This window comes from Rhinichthys klamathensis, unplaced genomic scaffold (genome assembly GCF_029890125.1).
Source record: "Rhinichthys klamathensis goyatoka isolate OS25496 unplaced genomic scaffold, OSU_Roscu_1.1 h1tg000223l_1, whole genome shotgun sequence".
In the NCBI taxonomy this organism is placed as follows: Eukaryota; Metazoa; Chordata; class Actinopteri; order Cypriniformes; family Leuciscidae; genus Rhinichthys; species Rhinichthys klamathensis.
In genome coordinates, this window is record NW_026606747.1 from 1,463,054 (window position 1) to 1,485,422 (window position 22,369).

At 39.8% G+C, this 22,369-nt stretch overlaps 1 protein-coding gene across 1 annotated transcript; it reads left to right on the plus strand.

Moving 5' to 3' along the window:
• Positions 1–14,623: 14,623 nt before the first annotated feature.
• LOC130097658 (uncharacterized) lies at positions 14,624–16,807 on the plus strand. Its single transcript, XM_056264604.1, has 2 exons — positions 14,624–14,812; positions 16,318–16,807. The coding sequence occupies exons 1-2, from the start codon at positions 14,639–14,641 to the stop codon at positions 16,777–16,779; spliced, it is 636 nt and encodes a 211-aa protein (XP_056120579.1). The 5' UTR covers positions 14,624–14,638; the 3' UTR covers positions 16,780–16,807.
• The last annotated feature ends 5,562 nt before the right edge of the window (positions 16,808–22,369 follow it).

Here is a 22,369-nt window from a genome sequence, read left to right on the forward strand (position 1 = left end):
TTACATTACACAGTAACAATGGCATCAGTTTAACCGTTTCAATTCATGTCCTTTGCAGGAAGAAGCTGATCAACCACTTTCGCAAGCACCTTGAGCATGTTACTAAGTTTTAAGTTTTTATTAAAGGTCTCCTGACATGAAATTTTCACTTTCTGAGTTTTTTTTTACCATTAATATGAGTTCCCCTAGCCTGTATTTGGTCCCCTCGTGTCTAGAATTTTTAATCGGTGTAAACCGAGCTTTGGCTATCTTTCTCTGCCTGTGAGAAAATGAGAGCTCAGATGGGCTGATCTTGAATCTCCCCTATATGACGTCATAAGGAGGAAAGGTTAACTCCCCTTTCTCTGCTTTGCCCGCCCAGAGAATTTGGCTCGCCCAAGAGAAAATGAGCTAGGAAGTACGAACGCGATTTGAGTTTTTCCTCGAGAGATATAATGGCTTGCAAACGAGCGAAGCATGGCAGTGTCACGGTGGGTAAATCCTATGTCTCATTCATGTCTCGTGTTTCTGTTGTTACATGTGTGTGTGTGTGCTGATTAGAGGGGCGTGGCTGCTCATCAGAGCTCATTCAGTAATCACTCATCACCAGCTGCAGTCTATCATCCCGGTCTATTTAATCTCACCCATTTCTCATCTCCATTGTCAGATCGTTGTTTGTGATGTCCGGTGTTTGATCCCTCTACGTTCCAGTATCCTTCGTTGTTCCTGTCTGTTCCCTGTGGATGTTCTGGATTCGTCTTGTTGATCGTCACCTCACTTCACCTGCACTGTATCCATCTGACCATCGAGTCCCTGCGCCACTTACCTGCCTGTCTGTGGACCGTGTACTGAGTTTTCTACCTTGCCTGTCTGTGGACTGTGTTCTGAGTTTTCCAATAAATATTGTTACTTGCAATTGCTTCCGTAGTTCTTACGTTACAGAACGATCTGACCAGAAATGGAAGCAGCGAGTGACAATCCTGAGACGTTGGAGGATTTCGTCAATAACAGCAGACGGCGGATGGAGAATCAAGAGAGAAATATCAACGACACCGCTCGTGCTGTTCAGGCGTTAGTGGCGCAGGTGTCCGGGCTCACCCAGCAAGTCCAACAGCTGCGTATTCCCGCTGCGCCGGTCCCACCGCCGATTCCCCAAATACCACCAGTGGACCCCTCCCAGTCGGAACCACGATTACCAGCCCCAGAGACATACTCAGGTGAACCCAATTTTTGTCGAGCTTTCCTAACTAGATGCTCCATGCATTTCTCTCTCCAGCCCAGAACCTTCCGAGAGGAAAGAACTAAAGTGGCTTTCGTGCTAACGCTGCTGACTGGGAGAGCGGCACTATGGGGAACGGCGGTGTGGGAAAACCAGGAAGACTGCTGCACCTCGTTCCAAGCGCTCTCCGACGAAATGAAACGGGTCTTCGACCGTGCCTTGGGAGGCAGAGAAGCGGCCAGATTGCTGGCCGAGTTACGTCAAGGACATCGATCCGTGTCGGACTACTCGATCGAGTTTCGGACCCTGGCGGCGGAGAGCCAATGGAACGAGGAGGCGCAGTGGGATATGTTCCTGCATGGGTTGGCTGACCGCGTCCAAAAGGAGATTTATGCCATGGACTTACCACCGAAACTCAACGATTTAATCGCGCTAGCACTGAGAGTGGACGCCAGACTGTCTCGTGTGGAGCGAAGAGGACCCAACTACCGTTCTTCGGCGGAATCGGAGGGTCACCGTGCTGGAGGTGGGGACGCGGTCAGCCCCGTCTACGATCCCGAGCCCATGCAGGTAGGTCGAGCCCGGCTTTCCCGGGAGGAGAGGGAAAGGCGGAGATCCCAGGGCCTTTGCTTGTACTGTGGAGGAGCGGGACACTTTGCCTACAACTGCCCGTTAAAAGGCCCAGCCCGGTAGTAAGTATGAGGCTACAATCGGGTGGGATCTCCGCCGAGAAGACCTCATCGACATCGACTCTCCTTCCGGTTAGACTCCGATGGTCCAACCACCGTCACGATTGTCATGCACTTCTGGACTCGGGCGCCGAAGGTAACTTCATGGATCACAACTTTGCACTCAAGCACCAAGTTCCCCTCAAACCACTCACCCATCAGATTGCAGTGCACGCCCTCAACGGTCAGAAACTCCCCACCATATCTCTGGTTACTGAAGATATCATCCTCACCACATCAGGCAATCACTCAGAAACCATCTCATTCTACATCCTGGACACTCAGCTTGCACCCATAGTTCTTGGTCACCCATGGCTCACTCGTCACAATCCCAAAATAGACTGGCAACTCAAATCCGTAGCGGCTTGGAGCAGCTTTTGTCATAAGTCCTGTCTTGTCTCTGCTTGTCCGTCTGTTTCTGTTCATGTGTTACAGGAGGAGACAGTGGATTTATCTAACGTGCCCACGGAGTATCGGGATCTGAAGGAGGTGTTCAGTAAGTCTCGGGCTGATTCTCTCCCTCCACATCGTCCCTATGACTGTGCTATTGAATTATTGCCAGGTACGTCTCCGCCTAAGGGCAAATTATATTGACTCTCTGTCCCAGAGAGAGAGGTCATGGAGAAATACATTTCTGATTCTCTAGCAACAGGGTTCATCCGCCCTTCCTCTTCTCCTGCGGGGGCGGGGTTCTTTTTTGTGGGGAAGAAGGATGGATCGTTGCGACCTTGTATTGATTACCGGGGGCTGAACAACATCACGGTAAAGAATACATATCCTTTGCCATTGATGTCTTCAGCTTTCGAGAGGTTGCAAGGAGCATCCGTCTTCACGAAATTGGATTTAAGAAATGCTTATCATTTGGTCCGCATTAGGGAGGGGGATGAATGGAAGACCGCATTTAACACCACTAGGGGGCACTTTGAATATTTGGTCATGCCTTTCGGCTTGTCCAATAGCCCAGCGGTCTTCCAAGCACTTGTCAATGACGTGTTGCGAGACATGATCGATCAATTCATATATGTCTACCTGGATGATATATTGATTTTTTCATCGTCTCTCCAGGAACACGTGCAACACGTACGACAGGTGCTTCAGAGGTTGTTAGAGAATGGGCTTTTTGTCAAGGCGGAGAAATGCGTGTTTCATGCACAGTCTGTTACTTTCCTAGGTCACATCATCTCGGTTGAGGGAATGCGCATGGATCCTGACAAGGTTAAGGCTGTGGTAAATTGGCCAAGTCCTGATTCCCGTAAGGCCCTACTGAGGTTTCTGGGGTTCGCCAATTTTTACCGGCGTTTTATTCGCAATTTCAGCCGACTACCCGCGCCTCTGACTGCCTTGACCTCCCCCAGAACGACGTTCAGGTGGTCAGACGCAGCAGAAGCTGCGTTTACCCAACTGAAGAGCTGCTTCGTTTCAGCTCCCATCCTGATAACCCCTGATCCATCACGTCAGTTCGTGGTGGAGGTCGATGCGTCAGAGGTGGGGGTAGGTGCAGTGTTATCCCAGCGCTCTCCTTCAGACGACAAGATGCACCCTTGCGCGTTTTTTTCCCATCGTTTGTCCCCTGCCGAAAGCAATTATGACATTGGCAACAGAGAGTTGTTGGCAGTCAAGTTAGCATTGGAAGAGTGGCGCCACTGGTTAGAAGGGTCGGGGGTACCTTTTATCGTCTGGACCGATCACAAGAATTTGGAATACATTCGTACGGCTAAAAGACTCAATTCCAGGCAGGCTCGGTGGGCTCTTTTTTCCGGACGTTTTGACTTTACTCTCTCGTACCGCCCGGGTTCCAAAAACATCAAACCCGATTCTTTATCGCGCATTTTTGACCGTTCCGATCGCCCGTCTACTCCCGAGTGCATTTTACCTGAGAATCTATTCATCTCTACACTCACATGGGAGGTCGAATCGAAGGTCAAGAAGGCCTTAGAAGGGGTAACGCCTTCGACTCGTTGCCCACCGAACCGGTTGTTTGTGCCGGAGAGTTTACGGTCCAGCGTTATTCAGTGGGGTCACTGTTCCAATGTGGATTGTCACCCAGGAGTCAATCGTACTATGTTTTTAGTCAAGCAACGATTCTGGTGGCCTCTCATGGCTTGTGATGTTCGCAGTTTTGTATTGGCTTGCTCAGTTTGTGCCACAGGTAAAACTTCCAATCGATCTCCGGACGGGTTACTCCAACCGCTGCCGGTGCCTTCGAGACCCTGCTCCCATATCACACTAGATTTTATTACCTCCCTCCCACCCTCCCAGGGTCACACGGTAGTTTTGACCGTGGTGGACCGGTTCTCGAAGGCGGCCCATTTCATTCCCTTGCCCAAATTACCCTCAGCCAAGGAGACAGCGGTCATTGTCGTTGACCACGTCTTTCGGATTCATGGCCTCCCGACAGACGTGGTTTCTGACAGAGGACCCCAATTTGTATCCAAATTTTGGAGAGAGTTTTGTAAACTTCTGGGGGCGACTGTGAGTCTGTCCTCTGGGTTCCATCCCCAGAGCAATGGTCAAACTGAGCGAGCCAACCAGGATTTGGAACGAACGTTGCGATGTTTAGTGTCCAAGAATCCTTCCTCGTGGAGTCAGCAACTTTCTATGGTGGAGTACGCCCACAATACGTTGCCAGTGTCATCCACGGGCCTATCACCATTTGAGTGTAGTGTAGGTTACCAGCCACCAATTTTTCCTAGTCTGGAATCCGAAGTCGCGGTCCCCTCCGCCCACGCCTTCGTCCAGAGGTGTCATCGCACTTGGACGAGAGCCCGTGAGACTCTACTCCAAGTGGGGGCGCGCACCAAGGCCAAAGCCGATCGCCACCGGCGGAAGCCTCCCGTGTACGTCGTCGGTTTTAAAGTGTGGCTTTCTACCAAGGATATTCCTCTCCGTTCCGTTTCGAATAAACTTGCACCTAAATTCATTGGCCCGTTTGCTGTCACCAAAATCATTAGCCCGGTGACAGTCCGCCTGAATCTTTCTCCAGTGTGCGGGAGAATCCATCCCGTCTTTCATGTTTCCAAAATTAAGCCCGTCTTTTATGCTCGCATTAATCCGCCAGTCCCGGTTCCCCCACTGCCGCGCCTCGTAGATGGGGAATCCCAGACTGATCTCATGAAATGGCGTATGTATGACACGCCAATTCGTATTTCCATTTTTGGCGTGCTATCAACACGCATAATCGCTTTTCAGCGTGTTTATCAACGCCTTTGACTTAACGTTATATTACTGTATTATGTATATATAAATATATGACCTACCTCAACCCCGTCCCTAAACCTACCCGTCACTGGGGTTAATACCATTTATGAGTCTTCTCCTACCATCCTAGGAAAAGAAATATCGCTCCACAGATGTAGATATAGATTTTGCTTCGTTTCGCTCGGACATTTAACGGCGTACACATACACGCGGAATCACTCGGACATTTAATGGCGTAGACATACACGCAAAAGATTTCGGCGTGGACATACACGCGGATAGCTCAAAATGCGTATAAATAACACGCCACTTGACTTGAAAGTGGCGTGTATGTTTACGCAAAGTCGGTTAATCGTATTCTGGACTCGAGACGGAGGGGACGCGGATTACAGTACTTGGTGGACTGGGAAGGTTACGGTCCGGAGGAGAGAAGTTGGGTGCCAGCTAGAGACATTCTGGATCACTCCCTTATCGATGATTACAATCGACAGGTAAGGGAGTCTGGGAACGCCAGGAGGCGTTCCTAGGGAAGGGGGTACTGTCACGGTGGGTAAATCCTATGTCTCATTCATGTCTCGTGTTTCTGTTGTTACATGTGTGTGTGTGTGCTGATTAGAGGGGCGTGGCTGCTCATCAGAGCTCATTCAGTAATCACTCATCACCAGCTGCAGTCTATCATCCCGGTCTATTTAATCTCACCCATTTCTCATCTCCATTGTCAGATCGTTGTTTGTGATGTCCGGTGTTTGATCCCTCTACGTTCCAGTATCCTTCGTTGTTCCTGTCTGTTCCCTGTGGATGTTCTGGATTCGTCTTGTTGATCGTCACCTCACTTCACCTGCACTGTATCCATCTGACCATCGAGTCCCTGCGCCACTTACCTGCCTGTCTGTGGATCGTGTACTGAGTTTTCTACCTTGCCTGTCTGTGGACTGTGTTCTGAGTTTTCCAATAAATATTGTTACTTGCAATTGCTTCCGTAGTTCTTACGTTACAGGCAGTTGATCAATGTTCGGATGTACAAATGAACACAAAAGTATTTTTTAGTTCCTTCATCCGATCCTCTGAAGAAACAATGGGTTAATTTTATTTTCTCTGGAAATGTGCCGACACAACTTCCCAAAGTTTTGTATGGTCCAAACATTTCACCGACGACTGTTTCCTCAACTTGGGCCAATACAGAGCTGGCCTCGATGAACGTCTGAAAATAAATCGATCGAGATACCAAGCAACAATTTCTGATGTGTAGCCTAATTGTTGAAGTTCAGACAATCTTTCTCTCAAAATCGTTCAATACTGTTTATGCATCAGTAAGTAAACCCAGTGACTAAAATATCAACTTCACATCGTTTCTTTTAGTAGGATGAAAATAATCGTATTTAAATTCTGAACAAATTATATACAGAAAGCGATCAAAGAACAATCTTTCCACACAGCGCGAGTTTATCTGGGCCGGGTTTCCCGATAACGATGTATATTAGCTCTTAAGAGCGCTCTCTACGTGAAAAGTTACGAACGCTCGCCGCAATTCCACGCGCGTTTCTCAAAAATGCACTTAACATGAACGCGCGAGAACGCGTTCTACGTGCTACTTAAGCGTCACTGTCCATTCAGTAAGTGCTGAAATATAACCTTATATGGAATAGTATTTTAAGGTTTAACCTAATAATAGTCATTTGTTGTCGATTAGAAATCAAGACAAGTCTATATGGATATAAAGCACATATACAGGCTGATAAAATGGCTGAACAAAAAAACAAAACGAGAAGAGACCTTTCAAAAAGATAAAATTAATGTCCTTTTAGAGGAGATAGAGGGAAACAAAGATTTTATTTTTAACAGATTTAAAGGACACCATACAAATAAGGAAAAACAAAACATCTGGAAGGACATTGTCACATTGCAAACTAACTGCAACCGTGTTCAAAGATCAGGGAAGGAGGTCCGCAAGAAATGCCCAATACATGGCTGATTTTCGTGCACGTCAGCAAGTCATTGACAGATTTTTTTGAATTCATCCCTATTTTGCCCGGTCTTTAAAGCATATTTCCCAGATTACTTATTTTATAATTTTTTGTTTCTTTGTTCATTCGTTTAATTTAGATGTGTATTTCTATTTTTTCCTTCCTTTTAATTATTTCATTTAAACAAAACACGAGTACAACAAAGTGTACAATAAAGTACAATCAAAACCTTATATTATACTTACGTTGCAGTGTAATCTGTTAAATCTAGATAAAAGTGTAATTTGCCGGTTGTCTTGCAGGTGACCTTATAACTCTGTCTTCTTACGATGCACTTGGGGATTTATGATTACTCCAGAGCACTCGTAGTTCTACGAAGGTTTTCAAGTGCTACTTAAGTTACGATGCTTTTGGGAAACAGACCATAATATTAAGATCAGTCGTACGATCGTTTTTACGATCAACTTAGGCTTACAATGCTTTTGGGAAACGCAGCCCTGGACAACTCGTTATGAAATCAATGACGCACGTTACACTGCACAACGAAGCTCTTACTGTTTGTACATCATCGTGTTTGCATTGGTGAAAGCATTAGAGAGAGTGCAGAAACTGCGTTGCAAAGATAAGATCTTCATTCTCGCGATCAACAGACTGTCATCTGCTTGCTCAATGCTCATCACAGCGACATTTTATGTGATGGGAATAGATCTAAATACTTTAAAAACTTCTCACGATTCATTAATATCGATAGCTGTATTAGTAAAAACTAGGGCCGGGACTTTAACGCGTTAATTAAGATTAATTAATTACAGACTTTAACGTGTTAATTTACACAAAAAATCATTTTAATCGCACTTATTTTTGCACCGCGGAACGTTTCTCACTGGATGAGTTTCGGCGGACCGATTATACTGGAGCACCAACTAGCGTTCATGATGAAGAAGCTGACGAGATCGCTTGCTTCATAGATCGCCTAGATCGCTTTGGTTGGCCCCGTGGATGGGAAATTTTGTTATAAAAAACGAACGGATGGAAGCGTCGATAAGAGCATGGTTGTATGCAAGTTATGCAACAAGGAATTCGCTATTGCTATTATTAGTGTAGCTATTGCTACACTTAATGGCAAAAATTGCACTGGTCTGCTGGACTTGGTTGAACAAAAATAAACAATATGTTGTTGATTAAGCTTATGTATTGTCATTATTCAATGGTATACTAAAAATCCATGTGAAAAAAAATACTTCTCACTGTTCTCAGGTCAAATATTTATGCATTTAAAATGCGATTAATTTCGATTAATTAATTACAAAGCCTCTAATTAATTAGATTAATTTTTTTAATCGAGTCCCGGCCCTAGTAAAAACGTATAATAGCTGTAGTAAAAGTATTCGAGAGAGTTTCACATGTAATACGTAGCTATGTCAGCCAATCACAGCAGTGGCCGGTTACACTGAATCCCACAGCAGCCAATCACAGCAGTGGCCGGTTACACTGAATCCCACAGCCAATCACAGCAGTGGCCGGTTACATTGAATCCCACAGCCAATCACAGCAGTGGCCGGTTACACTGAATCCCACAGCCAATCACAGCAGTGGGCGGTTACACTGAAGTCTCACAGAAGACACGCCCCTTCAAACAGAGCGTTCAAATCAGAGGCTAAAATCAGGCAAGGAAAAATGCCTTTTGTTTCTAAATTATGACTATTTTTGATCTAAAAAACATACTAACATTAAAAGGGCAACCCAGGAAACATTATAAAATAATAAAATAACCCCATGTCAGGGGGCCTTTAAGTTTGTCAAATACTGTAGCTGTGGTTTGAGGGCAGGTAAAAGTAGACATTGTTCGCAGGCAGCCAATATACAAATTTGTTACAAACCTACGTAGGGTCGAGCAGGAAGTGAGACTGGAATTACTGAAATATTCAAAAAAGCTTAATAGGAACACTTTATATAGTCTAGTAGAACAGTATGTTGGCTTTCTAAACATAATAGTAAGTTTAAATTAAATATAACTATATTGTTGTGATGTGTATGGTCAGCACACGTTGCTATCTGTGTTTAAAATAATTTTAACCTTGCCAATTTAAACATTCAACCGTAAGACGAGAAAGAGAACTCGCGTTGAGGAGATTTGTCTGCGTGTACTCATCCGAAGCGTGCAAATTCTCTTTTAAGTCTTGCACCTGAATGGACAAATTCACACAAAAATTCAACATGCACGTCTTAGCGAGTATCCTAGCAAACATAGAAGGTTATGTCTTAAGTGAGAAAGACAACGAACACATGTGTACAGTATCAGTGTACTGGTTCTGTGAATTATGTTTTAAAATGACAACAGCCTAATTCCTGCTTTCTGTGTTTTTAATGTTAATCTAACAACAAAAAGATAAAGAAATCACTCACTCACTGCCCTTGACTGAACTTTTGTAACTTCAATGATGTTATTTACTTTATACAATGAAGTTTATATGCAGTGTTGTTTTTCATATTTGATTACTTTATGACATTTCTGTACCTGAAAACTACAGTTAGACACCTGATCAACCTGAAAAGCATTGCTTATTTTATTTGTATCTTTGTTCTATTGTATTTATTTGACAACTGACCATATGCACGTAAAGTTCATAAGTAAGCCAGCCGGAATACTAATATAAGCCAGCCAGAAAACTTCTGGTGAAATGTCACTTGTTGGTGTGTTGGTATCTTCAATGTTCTGAGGTAGCTTTAATAGCATCAATAGTGTAATACTTAGTTTATAAGCAGAATATAGTCACTTAAATAGTCAGACCATTAATTTATTTTAAAGGTGCTCTCTGTAGCTTTTCTTCTAAAATGAATCCTTTTTTATTGCCTGTGTGTGAAGGAGTTGTAATCACACATTACAATGATCCACTTGTCGGGTTTTGCTATTACCTCTGAAGGCCAATATTCATATTTCTATGTGAAGTCTCCGGGTCGGATTTACCATGAAATCCATCGGATGTGACGTGCTTGCGCGCTCCCGAGCCTCTCTCCTTATATACAGTCTATGTGACGGCACTTCAGCTAACAACATGGAGTCTGATAACACCAAACACTCCTGCCTCCAGCACAACACAGACTCCAACACAAACTCCACAAAAATATAAAAAAACAAAAAAAGTTTTATCTGCTGAAGCTCATCAGGCCAAACGTGATTCTGATCGACTCAGGACGAAAACACAGATCAACATCGGCAGAGCTTTTGAATTAGTAAACTGTAATGAAATAGCAAGGTAAACTACATGAGACATGAAATGAATACAAAAGACTGTTCCAGGATAACAAAAAGTAGGTGCTTTAGGATGTAACTTTTATTTTATGTACTAGATACTGTCTAACGTCACTCATCCCACTACTATCATATTGTTTATAATACACATTTCCAGACACGTTCAGTTCAGTAATGTTACTTCCTACGATCTTACTGTTACACTGAAATTGTTCAGTCTAGTTCACCGTTTTCGTTATCATATTATACATTCACCTATGTTGGCATTGCTAATTGTGAAAGATACACGAATAGTTAGTGAAATGCCTTGTTATGCTAGATAACACCACATGTCGGCTAAATGCAGTCAATGTAGCGTTATCATTGTACGAGCATGGAGCATTAGTTCAACGTCAAGCTGATAAAAGTAGCCTATTATTGTAACGTTGCAGTGGGAGTTTACATGAGTTTCCAGCATGTTGTGTGATGCTTTCGCCGTTGCGTTGAAAGTCTCCGTGTGGCCGGTAGTGAATGCTCGCTCTTGAGATCGCACACGAGCGCTCTTGTTGCAATCTGAAACATCACCGCTAGAGGCCGCTAAAAAATACATACAGCACCTTTAATAACTAATTTAATTTAGTTATTGAAATGAATAAAAAGCCTAAATTCTCCTATGTTTTACTCAGCGTAGCACATACCGAACTGTACCGAAACTGTGACCCTAAAACGGTAATAAAAACCAGAACCGTGAATAATCTGAACCATTACACCCCTACTGTACACAACGATTACTGTAAGGACATTTAAAATACATACCTCTTGTGAATTTCTGCTTTTTGTTTGCATTCCTTTTCTTGGTTTTATCCTTGTTTTTGCTGGATTTACGGGGTGCAGGGGATGAAGAGGATTGAGATGAGGATGAGGTTGAAGATACACAGGAGGACGAGGAGTCAACTTTGCAATGTTTTTTTTTCCTCAGCGCTTTTCCTCTTCTCTTTGCCTTTTTTCCCCTTTCTGTATGAAGGTCATCCTCCGTACTGGAAGACTGTGATACAGCATCATCCAATTTGGATTTGCAGGTAGCTCCCATCATGTCTTCCTTTGCTGACAAGGCTGATAAGGAATACATCATATTAAGATTACATTTAATTTCTTCCACCTTTACCAGCTTTGATTGCATTGTTAAATGTAAATATTCTGCTACCTTTGTTAACGAAAACCACAAGATCTAACTTTAAAACAACAACAAGAACAGAAAGGCCTCAGACTACAGTACACTGTACCCTTTTATGCCAGGATATGTTATAATGTAGACTCGGTAAGCTTTCCACAGTTAAAAGTTAATTAATATCACTTTTTAAACACTTGTATGAGATGAAGATTCTTCATGCCAGTGGGTTGACATGTTAAGCTATTCTTAATGTGCAAAAGGCGAAAGTGTTATTACCATATAATGCTGTACAGTATCAATTATTAGCAGACACATTTATTCAAAGCAAATTAAAAATTAGGAACATCAAACAATTTCTGATAAGAGCCAACAGAATTTAGTACACATTACTAAATACAACTTATAACAGGTTGTAAGGTATAGTTGCTTTTAGAGATTCAGCAATTTACCATTGGTCAGACTGCTACGTAGGAAATCTCTCTCACATTCGATATCCTTGCACTTATCCTCAAGGAACTTGATTTTAGCTTTTAATAAAGCATTTTCTTCCTTCATTTTTTGTAGGGACACCTGCTGAGTTGGTGCTGTTGGTGCTGTTGCTGATGCTCCTGATGGAATATATAATAATACAAAACACTGTAAACACTGTTGCACTTTAACACTCTATCTAAATAGCTATATTATATCTATATTAGTCTTGTGAGTAAACTAGAACATTTACTAGCCAATGGCGATGCTAATGCCAAGGTGTGAGATAATGCATGATGCATAATTAATTAATTAAGTCAAGAATATGGTAATACAGTAATGACTCAAGTGTTTAGAAGGAATTACAGGAAACGTATTTTTGTTAAATAACACAGAAACATATTTAATTGAAGAATATGAAAGCTTTGATTAAGGAGATCCCATTAATGTAGTAACAATAAATATTAGGGGTTAAAAGCTGTCCCGTCACACCCCCTAATATTCATGATTAATATCATATTTTTAAATATGATGGTTTCATTATAAATATGGTGATTATCTCTATGATGGACACCCAACTTAAATTAGGCCTATATTAAACATCTGAATCTAGACATGCCAACAAATGGAAATTAGCCTAATTTTTAATTAACTTCAAAATATTAACAAGCCTTTGACTCAAAATATCAAATTTTCACCTGCATCGTGAAACACAGATGCTGCAGCAGCATGGTTTTTCGGTTTAAAGGAGAATAAAATCAAATGTGCAATTCAGACCTTTCCTTGATTTCAAACATTTCATTAACAGTTAGGCCTACCTTCATTACTTAAATAACGAATTTGTATATTGCTGAATGAAATATTGACCCAGTTTTACTAATAAACTTTAAATTGCCTCGCCAATCACTAACTTATTTGACCGAGCTTGTCAACGAGCATTTGCTAATTAGGCCTAGGCTAACTGTTACTACACACATGCTGCTAATCGTATGTATAGAACTTAAAATACATAACTTACCGGCAGTATCATCATCATTTTCCTCTACTAGGCGATTGGGTGGTACCCTTTTACGCGGAATTCTTCGATCAGCCATGTCTACTCCTGCTGAACTTTCTGCCGAATCAGGTCGCCGTTGATCCAACGTCTTGTAAAAGCAATTTCCGTCCCTACAGACGAACTCGACCGCCGTAAGTGATTCTTCCCCTTCAGTTATGTTGTCCCAATATGTTATAAAATTAATCACTGGCCTTACACCACTCATTCTCAAATCATTTAACATTTTAGTTATATTTTTAGATTTTCCCTTATTTTTATTACCAGTTATAAAATCCATCTTTATGTTTTTGCTTAAACAAGACACTCGATTGTGGTTGGTTATCTAGTAGGTAGTCTCGCGTAGCCAGACCTTCAGACTGACGGCTGAAGGTCTGGAATTCATAGCAGCTTTCTTTGGCCAAGGCCCGCCCATAAGGCCGTTTGACCGACATGTCAAACAACCAATTACAGTTCGTTTCGTTCAGCGTCACGTTTCGGGGCGTGGAAATGTCCCCACAACAACAGACCAGCGTGCAACAAGTCAGTCAGCATAGAAAATCAAAGAAGGAGAAGAAAACTTCAAGAGTCTATGCCGTGAACCTCGCATACTTTTGTGAATCCTACGTTTAGCTGATCTTGATAAATGCTCATTGTCACTCATGTAAACACAACAGTTTTTCTTCCGCAATCACACGTCTGCGCTTTGTTTCCCGGCGGACCGAAAATAAACGCGACACTCGCGCCCCCCGGAAATCCGATAAAATTCAACCAATCAGACGACGACTTCGACATTCCTGAAGTGTTTCCAGTTAAGTGTACCATATGCATCAGACGTTTAGCCAACGTTCCGTGGGCGTGACGTCTGAGGCTGAGACTATCTAGTAGGTTAAGCACATCCGGTCAAATTTGAATTACATATGTATTTACTTATTAAGAACTAATTCAATATTTTTCAGTTCAATTATTTAATATGCTTCCTGACCGTTTTAAGATGAAAAAAAAAAACGTTTGTAACAATAAGTGTACATTTTACGACAGATGACATACAACAGATTTTTTTTCACGGACAATCACGTGGGAAAATGCGCCTTCGCGGTTACATCGTTATGTATAAGGACTGAGAGTTGGCTAGCTATAGTCCAACAATGGGACTTTCGAGAAAGATTTTATCGCTCTGTCAGCACAAGGACATAAAAGGAAACAGAAAATTAACTAAATGGCTTCAAAAAAACAAGCTAATGGATTCTACAAAGAAATGCAGAGTATGTAAAAGAAATATGAAATTGAGGAAGACACACAACAAAGATGGATACCTATGGTAAATATAGATCCTTTTTTGTCAGGTTGGTAGCCTAATTTAAATCTAAAAGCTAAGTGTTACTGTACTTTTGTATTTTAAGGGTATGTAAACGAGGAGTACACAATGAAAAAGTGACAAAATCATGCAGATCAGGATACATTTTTGACAAGACCAAGTTGAGTTTACAAAATTGGATGACTTATATATATCGGTAGGTGTAACAACATGCTAAATAACCTATTTTTGCCTTTTAAAGTTAAAACATTAATCTCTTTTTTTTGCACACAAATATTTAACTTTTGCTGACAGATTCTGTCAAGGATTACGTTTACGGCAGGTCGACATGGTCCAGGATGGCATTGCTGGAAGCTCCGCCACCCTTACTAAAATGACCTGTAAACTGAGATTAGTCTGCAGGAAAGCCTTGAAGAAGTTCAAAAGGAAGACAGGACAACACATAGGGGGAAGAACGGAATTTGTAATGATAGATGAAAGCAACTTCCGCCATAAAAGGAAGGTGGGATATCCTTTTAATTATTTTTTAAAGTGAAAACAAATAAAGGTCGAACAACTTATATATATATATATATATATATATATATATATATATATATATACTATATATATATATATATATATATACTGTATATACATATATATATATATATATATATGTATGTGTGTGTGTGTGTATGTATATATATTTCAGCTTTGATCACAGGAATAAATCATTTTTAATTGTAAAAATATGTATATGGTGGACAAAATTATTAGAACGGTGAGATTTTTTAATGTTTTAAAATTATTATTTTCTGCTCAGCAAGGCATTTTGATCCATTTTGATATTTGATCCAAAATACAGCAACAACAGTTATATTGTGACATATTTTTACAATTAAAAATGATTTATTCCTGTGATCAAAGCTGAATTTTCAGCATCATTACTCCAGTCTTCAGTGTCACATGATCCTTCAGAAATCAGTATAATATGATGATTTGATGATCAAGAAACATTTCAGATTGTTATCAGTGTTGAAAACAATTGTGTAAAAAAAAAAAAAAAAAAAAAAAAAAAATCATGATTATTTGATGAATAGAAGACCGTTCAAAAGAACAGTATTTATCTGAAATAGAAAGCTTTTGTAACATTATCACTACCGTTCAAAAAATTTTGGTCAGTTCGAAAATATAAACATTTTTTTATTTTTTGGGGGAAAGAAATTAAAGAAATTAATACTTTTATTCAGCAAGGATTGATCAAAATTTATCAAAAGTGACCGTAAAGACATTTACAATGTTGCAAAAGATGTATATTTCAGATAAATGGTATTCTTTTGAACTTTCTATTCATAATAATCCTGAAAAAAAACTGTTTTCAACATTGATAATCACATCATCATATTATACTGATTTCTGAAGCATCATGTGACACTGAAAACTGGAGTATGCTGAAAATTCAGCTTTGCCATCACAGAAATACAACCCAAATTCCGGAAAAGTTGGGACGTTTTTTAAATTTGAATAAAATGAAAACTATAAGATTCGTTGTAATGACCATATGACAGCTTAAAATGTTATCTTATCTCACAACTGGGATTTAAACGAGGCCTGTGTATTCTAAACGGCTAAATAACAGATTGGAGATTTAAATGATAGCAGATTTGTCTCATTTTAGATAAACACTAAAAACTGAGAAGAAAACCATAGTTGGTTAATGATGCTTTTGGTAAACAAACCGAACTGTAGAGCCACAAATAGAGAAAAAAGGCATAAACATTAGTTAACTACATTGGTTGACATAGACTAATACTTCTAGGGATGTGCGAGATTATTGGAAATACTAGTCATTTACTTGTTTTTTGCACTTTTACCCCTGATTTCACAGACAAGGCTTAATCCTAGTTCTACTAAAATGCATGTTTGAGCTGTTTTAACTGAAAGCAACTTGCACTGGCATATCTTAATATATGTCAATGCCATTGATTTGATGTGAAATTATTGAAGTTGTTTTTTAAATTGTAGTATCGACAAGGAAGAGCTGGTCAGACATGGAGGAGAAAGAAGTGGGTCTTTGGCATGCTTGCCATAAAGGGTCAAAGAAGACTGCCAATTTTGCGACTTGTAGAACGGCGCTCCAGAAATCACCTGCTTCCCATCATTAGAAGACATGTTCGCCAAGGGTCAACCATTTTAAGCGACGAGTGGAGACCCTACAGAGCTCTATCAAGTCTTGGTTACACTCACTACTCAGTAAACCACAGCAGATGGTTTGTTGATCCAAACCATGGTGGACACACACAAAATATTGAAAGAGCTTGGTTAACCTACAAAAGCCAAATTTGGCGACTGAGAGGAAATAGGACAGAGCAGCTTCTAAAAGAACATTTGTCTTTTATTGAGTGGACTTACTGGCTGGGATACAAGCACACAGATGGTCCTCTAGGTCGACTTCTGAAAGACATTGGAAGGCATTACAGCAAATAAATACTGTATGCTAGAAGGCAATAAATTGTTTTTTCCACTTCAGGCATCACATGGTTTTATGCTTATGTGAAGCTGTTACTTTAAATGGAAATAGTAGAAAAAGCATAAATGTTAATAAAAGTTACTTGTTTCATGCCTCATGTTTAAAGCAATTTTTCATGATTTGTGCAACCAAACACAAAAGTCATTTCAAGCGTTTGAGATTTTTGGTGAACTTTTAAATAGTATACTTTTAGAAAATTTCTTTATAAGTATGTAGTAACACTTGAGTCATTACTAGTTAGTTCCAATGATCTTCACTTTAGAATACGGATCCAAATAATTAGTAATTCCCATAGAAGTATGTAGTAACACTTGAGTCATTACTAGTTAGTTCCCATGATTCTTACAGTAGTTACTAATGAAAAGCCAATAAAGTGTAGAATCTTCTAATCACTCATACAAGATATGCAAACACACATATATGAGCTAGGAGACATACATAAAAACATTTTTTGAGTGGTATGTTAAATAATAAAATCACTGTATGGTATTCGGATGGCTGATAACTCAATATGTTCCAGTCGCCGTGACTAGTGATTCAATGCCAGTCCAGAGGAATGCCGGAAAATTGGCCACAGGACAAGTAAGGTCGCGACAACTGCATTTAAAAATCCATTTCTTTAAAAATTATTCAGTTGATAAATAGACAGCATAGGCCAATTATTAACAGCTTTCCCAAATCATAAGTCTGCTATGCTATTACATATTGATAATGTAAACAACCTTGTGTATTCGTTTACAGTAGCAGTTAAAATGTTAATGTAGTGCTAGTCATTTGTCATGCATTGGTTATTGATTAGTTTTGCAAGAATTATTAAACTTTTTCAGTAGTTCTCTGGGAAGCATTTTTTAGTTATTGATTAGTTAATAGCGAACTACCACTTTCATCTGTGCGCTATTACTTACTAATTCGTTAATCATATTTTATTTTTAGTTAATATAGTTACTAGATTGTTAATAAAAAATTTCAGTAGTTCTCTGGGAAGCATTACAAAAATAGTAGTTATTGATTAGTTAATAGTGAACTACCACTCTCATCTGTGCGCTATTACTTACTAGTTCGTTAATCAGAGTTTCTTGTTAGTTAATAATAGTTAATAGATTGTTAATAAAAAAATTCAGTAGTTCTCTGGGAAGCATTAAAAAAATAGTAGTTATTGATTAGTTAATAGTGAACTACCACTTTCATCTGTGCGCTATTACTTACTAATTCGTTAATCAGAGTTTCTTGTTAGTTAATAGTAGTTACTAGATTGTTAATATTGTGTTACTCATTGGTTCTTGTGTAGTTATTCATTAACGAAGGAACCGTATTCTAAAGTGTTACCGAAACATCTTAGTAGCGAGGCTCTTAATACTGTATTGAAGTTATTTAATAAGGTGTGGGAACAAGGGAAAATTCCCTTGTTGGGAAAAAGAGTTGGAAAATGCCTGTTATTATTCCACTTAGAAAGCCGGGGAAAGATCCTACTATGGCTTCTAATTATAGGCCAATTGCTTTGTCATCTCATCTAGGTAAGGTAATGGAGAGAATGACTTTTTATGTTGAGTCTAGGAATTTGATAACGCCGTTCCAAAGCGGCTTCAGGAAAGGAAGGTCAATTATGGACCCAGTTATTAAATTGGAGAGTGATATAAGGAAGGCCCAAGTGTGTAAAGAAGTAGTTGCTGCTATATTTTTTGATATGGAAAAAGCGTATGATATGCTTTGGAAGGATGGTGTGTTAATTACAATCCGAAGGCTTGGAATAGACGGGAAAATGTATTATTGGATTAAGGACTTTTTAAGCAATAGACAAATTCAGGTGAGGATAAACAGTAGCTTCTCTGATTGCGTATTTGTGGAAAATGGTGTACCCCAAGGAAGTGTTATTTCACCAATTCTGTTCTCTATTATGATAAATGATATATATGATACACTTGATTATAGTATAGGCAAATCATTGTTTGCAGACGACGGCGCTCTCTGGAAAAGGGGTAAAAATGTTCAATTCATTGTTAAAAATTTGCAAAAAGCTATCGACTCTGTTGAAGAATGGGCTGGAAAATGGGGATTCAGGTTTCTGTTGAGAAAACCAAGGTAGTATTTTTCCCGTTTAAAAAAATTGAAGAAAGGTTTAAATTTCAATTGTATGGTAGAGATTTAGAAAGAGTAAATTGTATGAGATTTTTAGGTATGCATTTTGATTCTAAGCTTACCTGGCATAATCATATTGAAAAGGTAGTTGACAAATGTAAAAAAAAGTCATTAACATAATTAGGTGCTTGTGCAATAAGGAGTGGGGAGCAGATATGACTTCAATGAAAAGATTATATGTTGGATTAATTAGGTCTATTGTTGACTTCGGGTGCATGGCTTATGGGTCTGCTGCAAAGTCTGAATTAAAGAAGCTTGAGATTATTCAGGGTTTGGCCCTCAGGCAGACTGATCTCATGAAATGGCGTATGTATGACACGCCAATTCGTATTTCCATTTTTGGCGTGCTATCAACACGCATAATCGCTTTTCAGCGTGTTTATCAACGCCGTTGACTTAACGTTACATTACTGTATTATGTATATATAGATATATGACCTACCCCAACCCCGTCCCTAAACCTACCCGTCACTGGGGTTAATACCATTTATGAGTGTTCTCCTACCATCCTAGGAAAAGAAATATCGCTCCACAGATGTAGATATAGATTTTGCTTCGTTTCGCTCGGACATTTAACGGCGTACACATACACGCGGAATCACTCGGACATTTAATGGCGTAGACATACACGCAAAAGATTTCGGCGTGGACATACACGCGGATAGCTCAAAATGCGTATAGATAACATGCCACTTGACTTGAAAGTGGCGTGTATGTTTACGCGAAGTCATGATGTCATGTTGCCTCAGGATATGTTCAGGAGCAATGAGAACCTCCCCTATATCAGCGCTTCAGGTTGAAGTAGGTGAAATGCCATTTGAGTTGAGGCGACTGCAAATGTCATTGTCATATTATGTTCATTTAAAGGGGCATATGGAAGACCATCCAACTAAAAGTGTCCTCATTTCAACATGGGAGCAGGCAAAAAGTAAAAGAGAGTCGTTTAGTGCAAGTATACATGAAAAGGGAAAAGAAGCGGCTGTAGAAAAGTTTGAATTTAGTCCATCTGTAGTCTCTCCACCACACCCACCGTGGATGAGAATGCTTCCAGACGTTGATATAACTTTGCATGAAAAGATTAAAAATTATAAGGGGGATAGTGGACAAATGGCTATGAGGTATGTGGATAACTATTATGGGTATGTGCAAATCTTTACTGATGGGTCAAAGCAACCAGAAACAGGGAAAGTGGCAATTGCATATGTGATACCAGAGTTTGATATTAAGTTTTCTGCAAGAGTTTCGGATCATTTGTCAGTGTACTCAGCAGAGCTGATAGCAATTGTGATGCGTTGCAGTGGGTAGAACAAATTAAACCACTGAGAGTAGTTGTATGTTCAGATTCGTTGTCAGCCTTAGAAAATTTTAAATTAGGTAATTCGAGTGAGAGGCATGATATTGTGTGTGAGATATTGACTTTGCTTCATAGTATTCAAAATGGGGGGACGCATGTTAAGGTTGTTTGGGTTCCGGCCCATGTAGGTATGGTTGGTAATGAGTTGGCAGACAAGTTTGCTAAACAGGCTTTGAAAGCGACAAATGTGTCTATTCTATGTAAAATATCAAAATCAGAAGCTAAGTCAATGATTAAAAAACTAAAAAAACTATGGAGTCTGGTTATAAGATGTCGAAGAGAAGAGGAAATTTTTACAAGAATGAGATTAGGGCACACTGGACTAAACAAAACATTACAGCTAATAGGAAAACATAAGTCAGGTAATTGCGAGATTTGTAATGTGCCAGAAACAGTGGAACATGTCTTTATGATGTGTAAGAAATTTAATAGAGAAAGGGTTGTAATTAAAAGGAAAATAGAGGGCAGTGGGGAAAGGTTTATCTTTAGAGATATTTTGTCTAACTAAAAGTGGCTTCCGATCATAGAGTAATAAAATATATGTTTTAATTTTTAAAGAACACTGGAATCATTGACAGAGTGTATTTTTATTTTATTTATTTTTTTAATGTAAGCCATAGTGATCATAGAGCACAATTTATTTGGAGGGTGGCGGTAGTGCGCTAAGTTAGTCCGCATCCGCCGTTAAGCAGCCAAAGAAGAAGAAGAAGAAGGGACTGAGATCATAGATATCCATAATAAAGGCTAGTGCTGCGTTCCAAACCGCATACTTCCCTACTATTTAGTATGGGAAAAAGAGTTGGCGAGCGAAAAAGTATGTATGAATCCAAAAGAGTAGGCGAGAATTACCTGGGTGACGTACTAATTATCGCGAGATTCGGACTTAAGTGCGTTCGAATATGCCTACTTTTCTACTATATAGTAGGCGAAAACAGTGCGTGAAGGAAGCAGTACGTTTGAAAGATCAGTATTCATAAAAGAGTAGGGGAGAAGTTCCCGGATGGCTTACTGCTTCCGGCCCGATTTTTGAGTGCTTAACCGATGGATACTCTTCTATCCCAGGAGGCCACGCGAGAGTATACGGCATTATTAAACATCACGGAGATCAGCGACGCCGGGGTTTTCAAATGTGAGTAAACACGGTTCCTTATGTGTTAAACTACTAGAGTAGACGTTTTAACTGTTGAAAGTGTAAAGTAGTTAGACAGTATAGTATAGTTGTGATTTTGCTGTAAAAACATGTTTTGTATAGCTAGCTAACAGGGGAGCTCTAAGCACACGTAACGTTAACGTCTCTAAAGTGGATTTACATAACCATCTACATCTTAAACACGCTTATTTAAAATGTCTATTTACATCTGAAAGGAAAATATTGTAAGTATTGACATATTGCAGATGAGCACATCACAACATGAAAAAGACATCTGAGTGATGTATGTGTGGCATTATTATAGGATAACGTTAATTCACTGTTGTCAACACTGTTGACATTAGTCAAATGTGCTGTAAATAAGGTAAATAAACAAATCTATAAAGTAACTAAACATGTTTTTATTCAGACTGGTGTGAGCACTGAGGATGAGGAGCCCAGAGCTGAATCCTGGAAACGGTGCCATGGATGAGACGCTCCATCTCTCCACCGGCCCTTATCGCCTCAGATTGTGAAGCGCAGCAACAAGCTCCGGCACGAAGGCACGGTCACCTCTGGTGAATTCATCAGAGTAAAGCCGCAGAATGGGAGCCGCTGTGTTGAGATGGCAGTAGATGTGGGGCTCAGCGCCTGTAAATACATGCTTGTAGTTTGAATAAAGATTTGTTTCATGTGTTGTTGAATTGTATATGCATTTGTTTATTGTGTAATGGTTTCTTTTATTTGTTCTTTTACTCATTTATTCATGTTTCTTATTGTTGTCAGTATATAAAATATAATTATTTAATGTATGCATTAATTCATTGCTTGACTGACAATTGAGATGTTCACGTGTATTCATGCATAACTCATATGACAAAACAAATTACATTTTGCTTGTTTTATTAAATTATATCATTTTTAGTAT

Coding starts and splice junctions, on each gene's coding strand:
- LOC130097658 (XM_056264604.1), top strand. CDS start 14,639: ATGGTCCAGGATGGCATTGCTGGAAGCTCCGCCACCCTTACTAAAATG. Junction 14,813..16,317: donor ACTTCCGCCATAAAAGGAAG/GTGGGATATCCT, acceptor TTTAAATTGTAG/TATCGACAAGGAAGAGCTGG.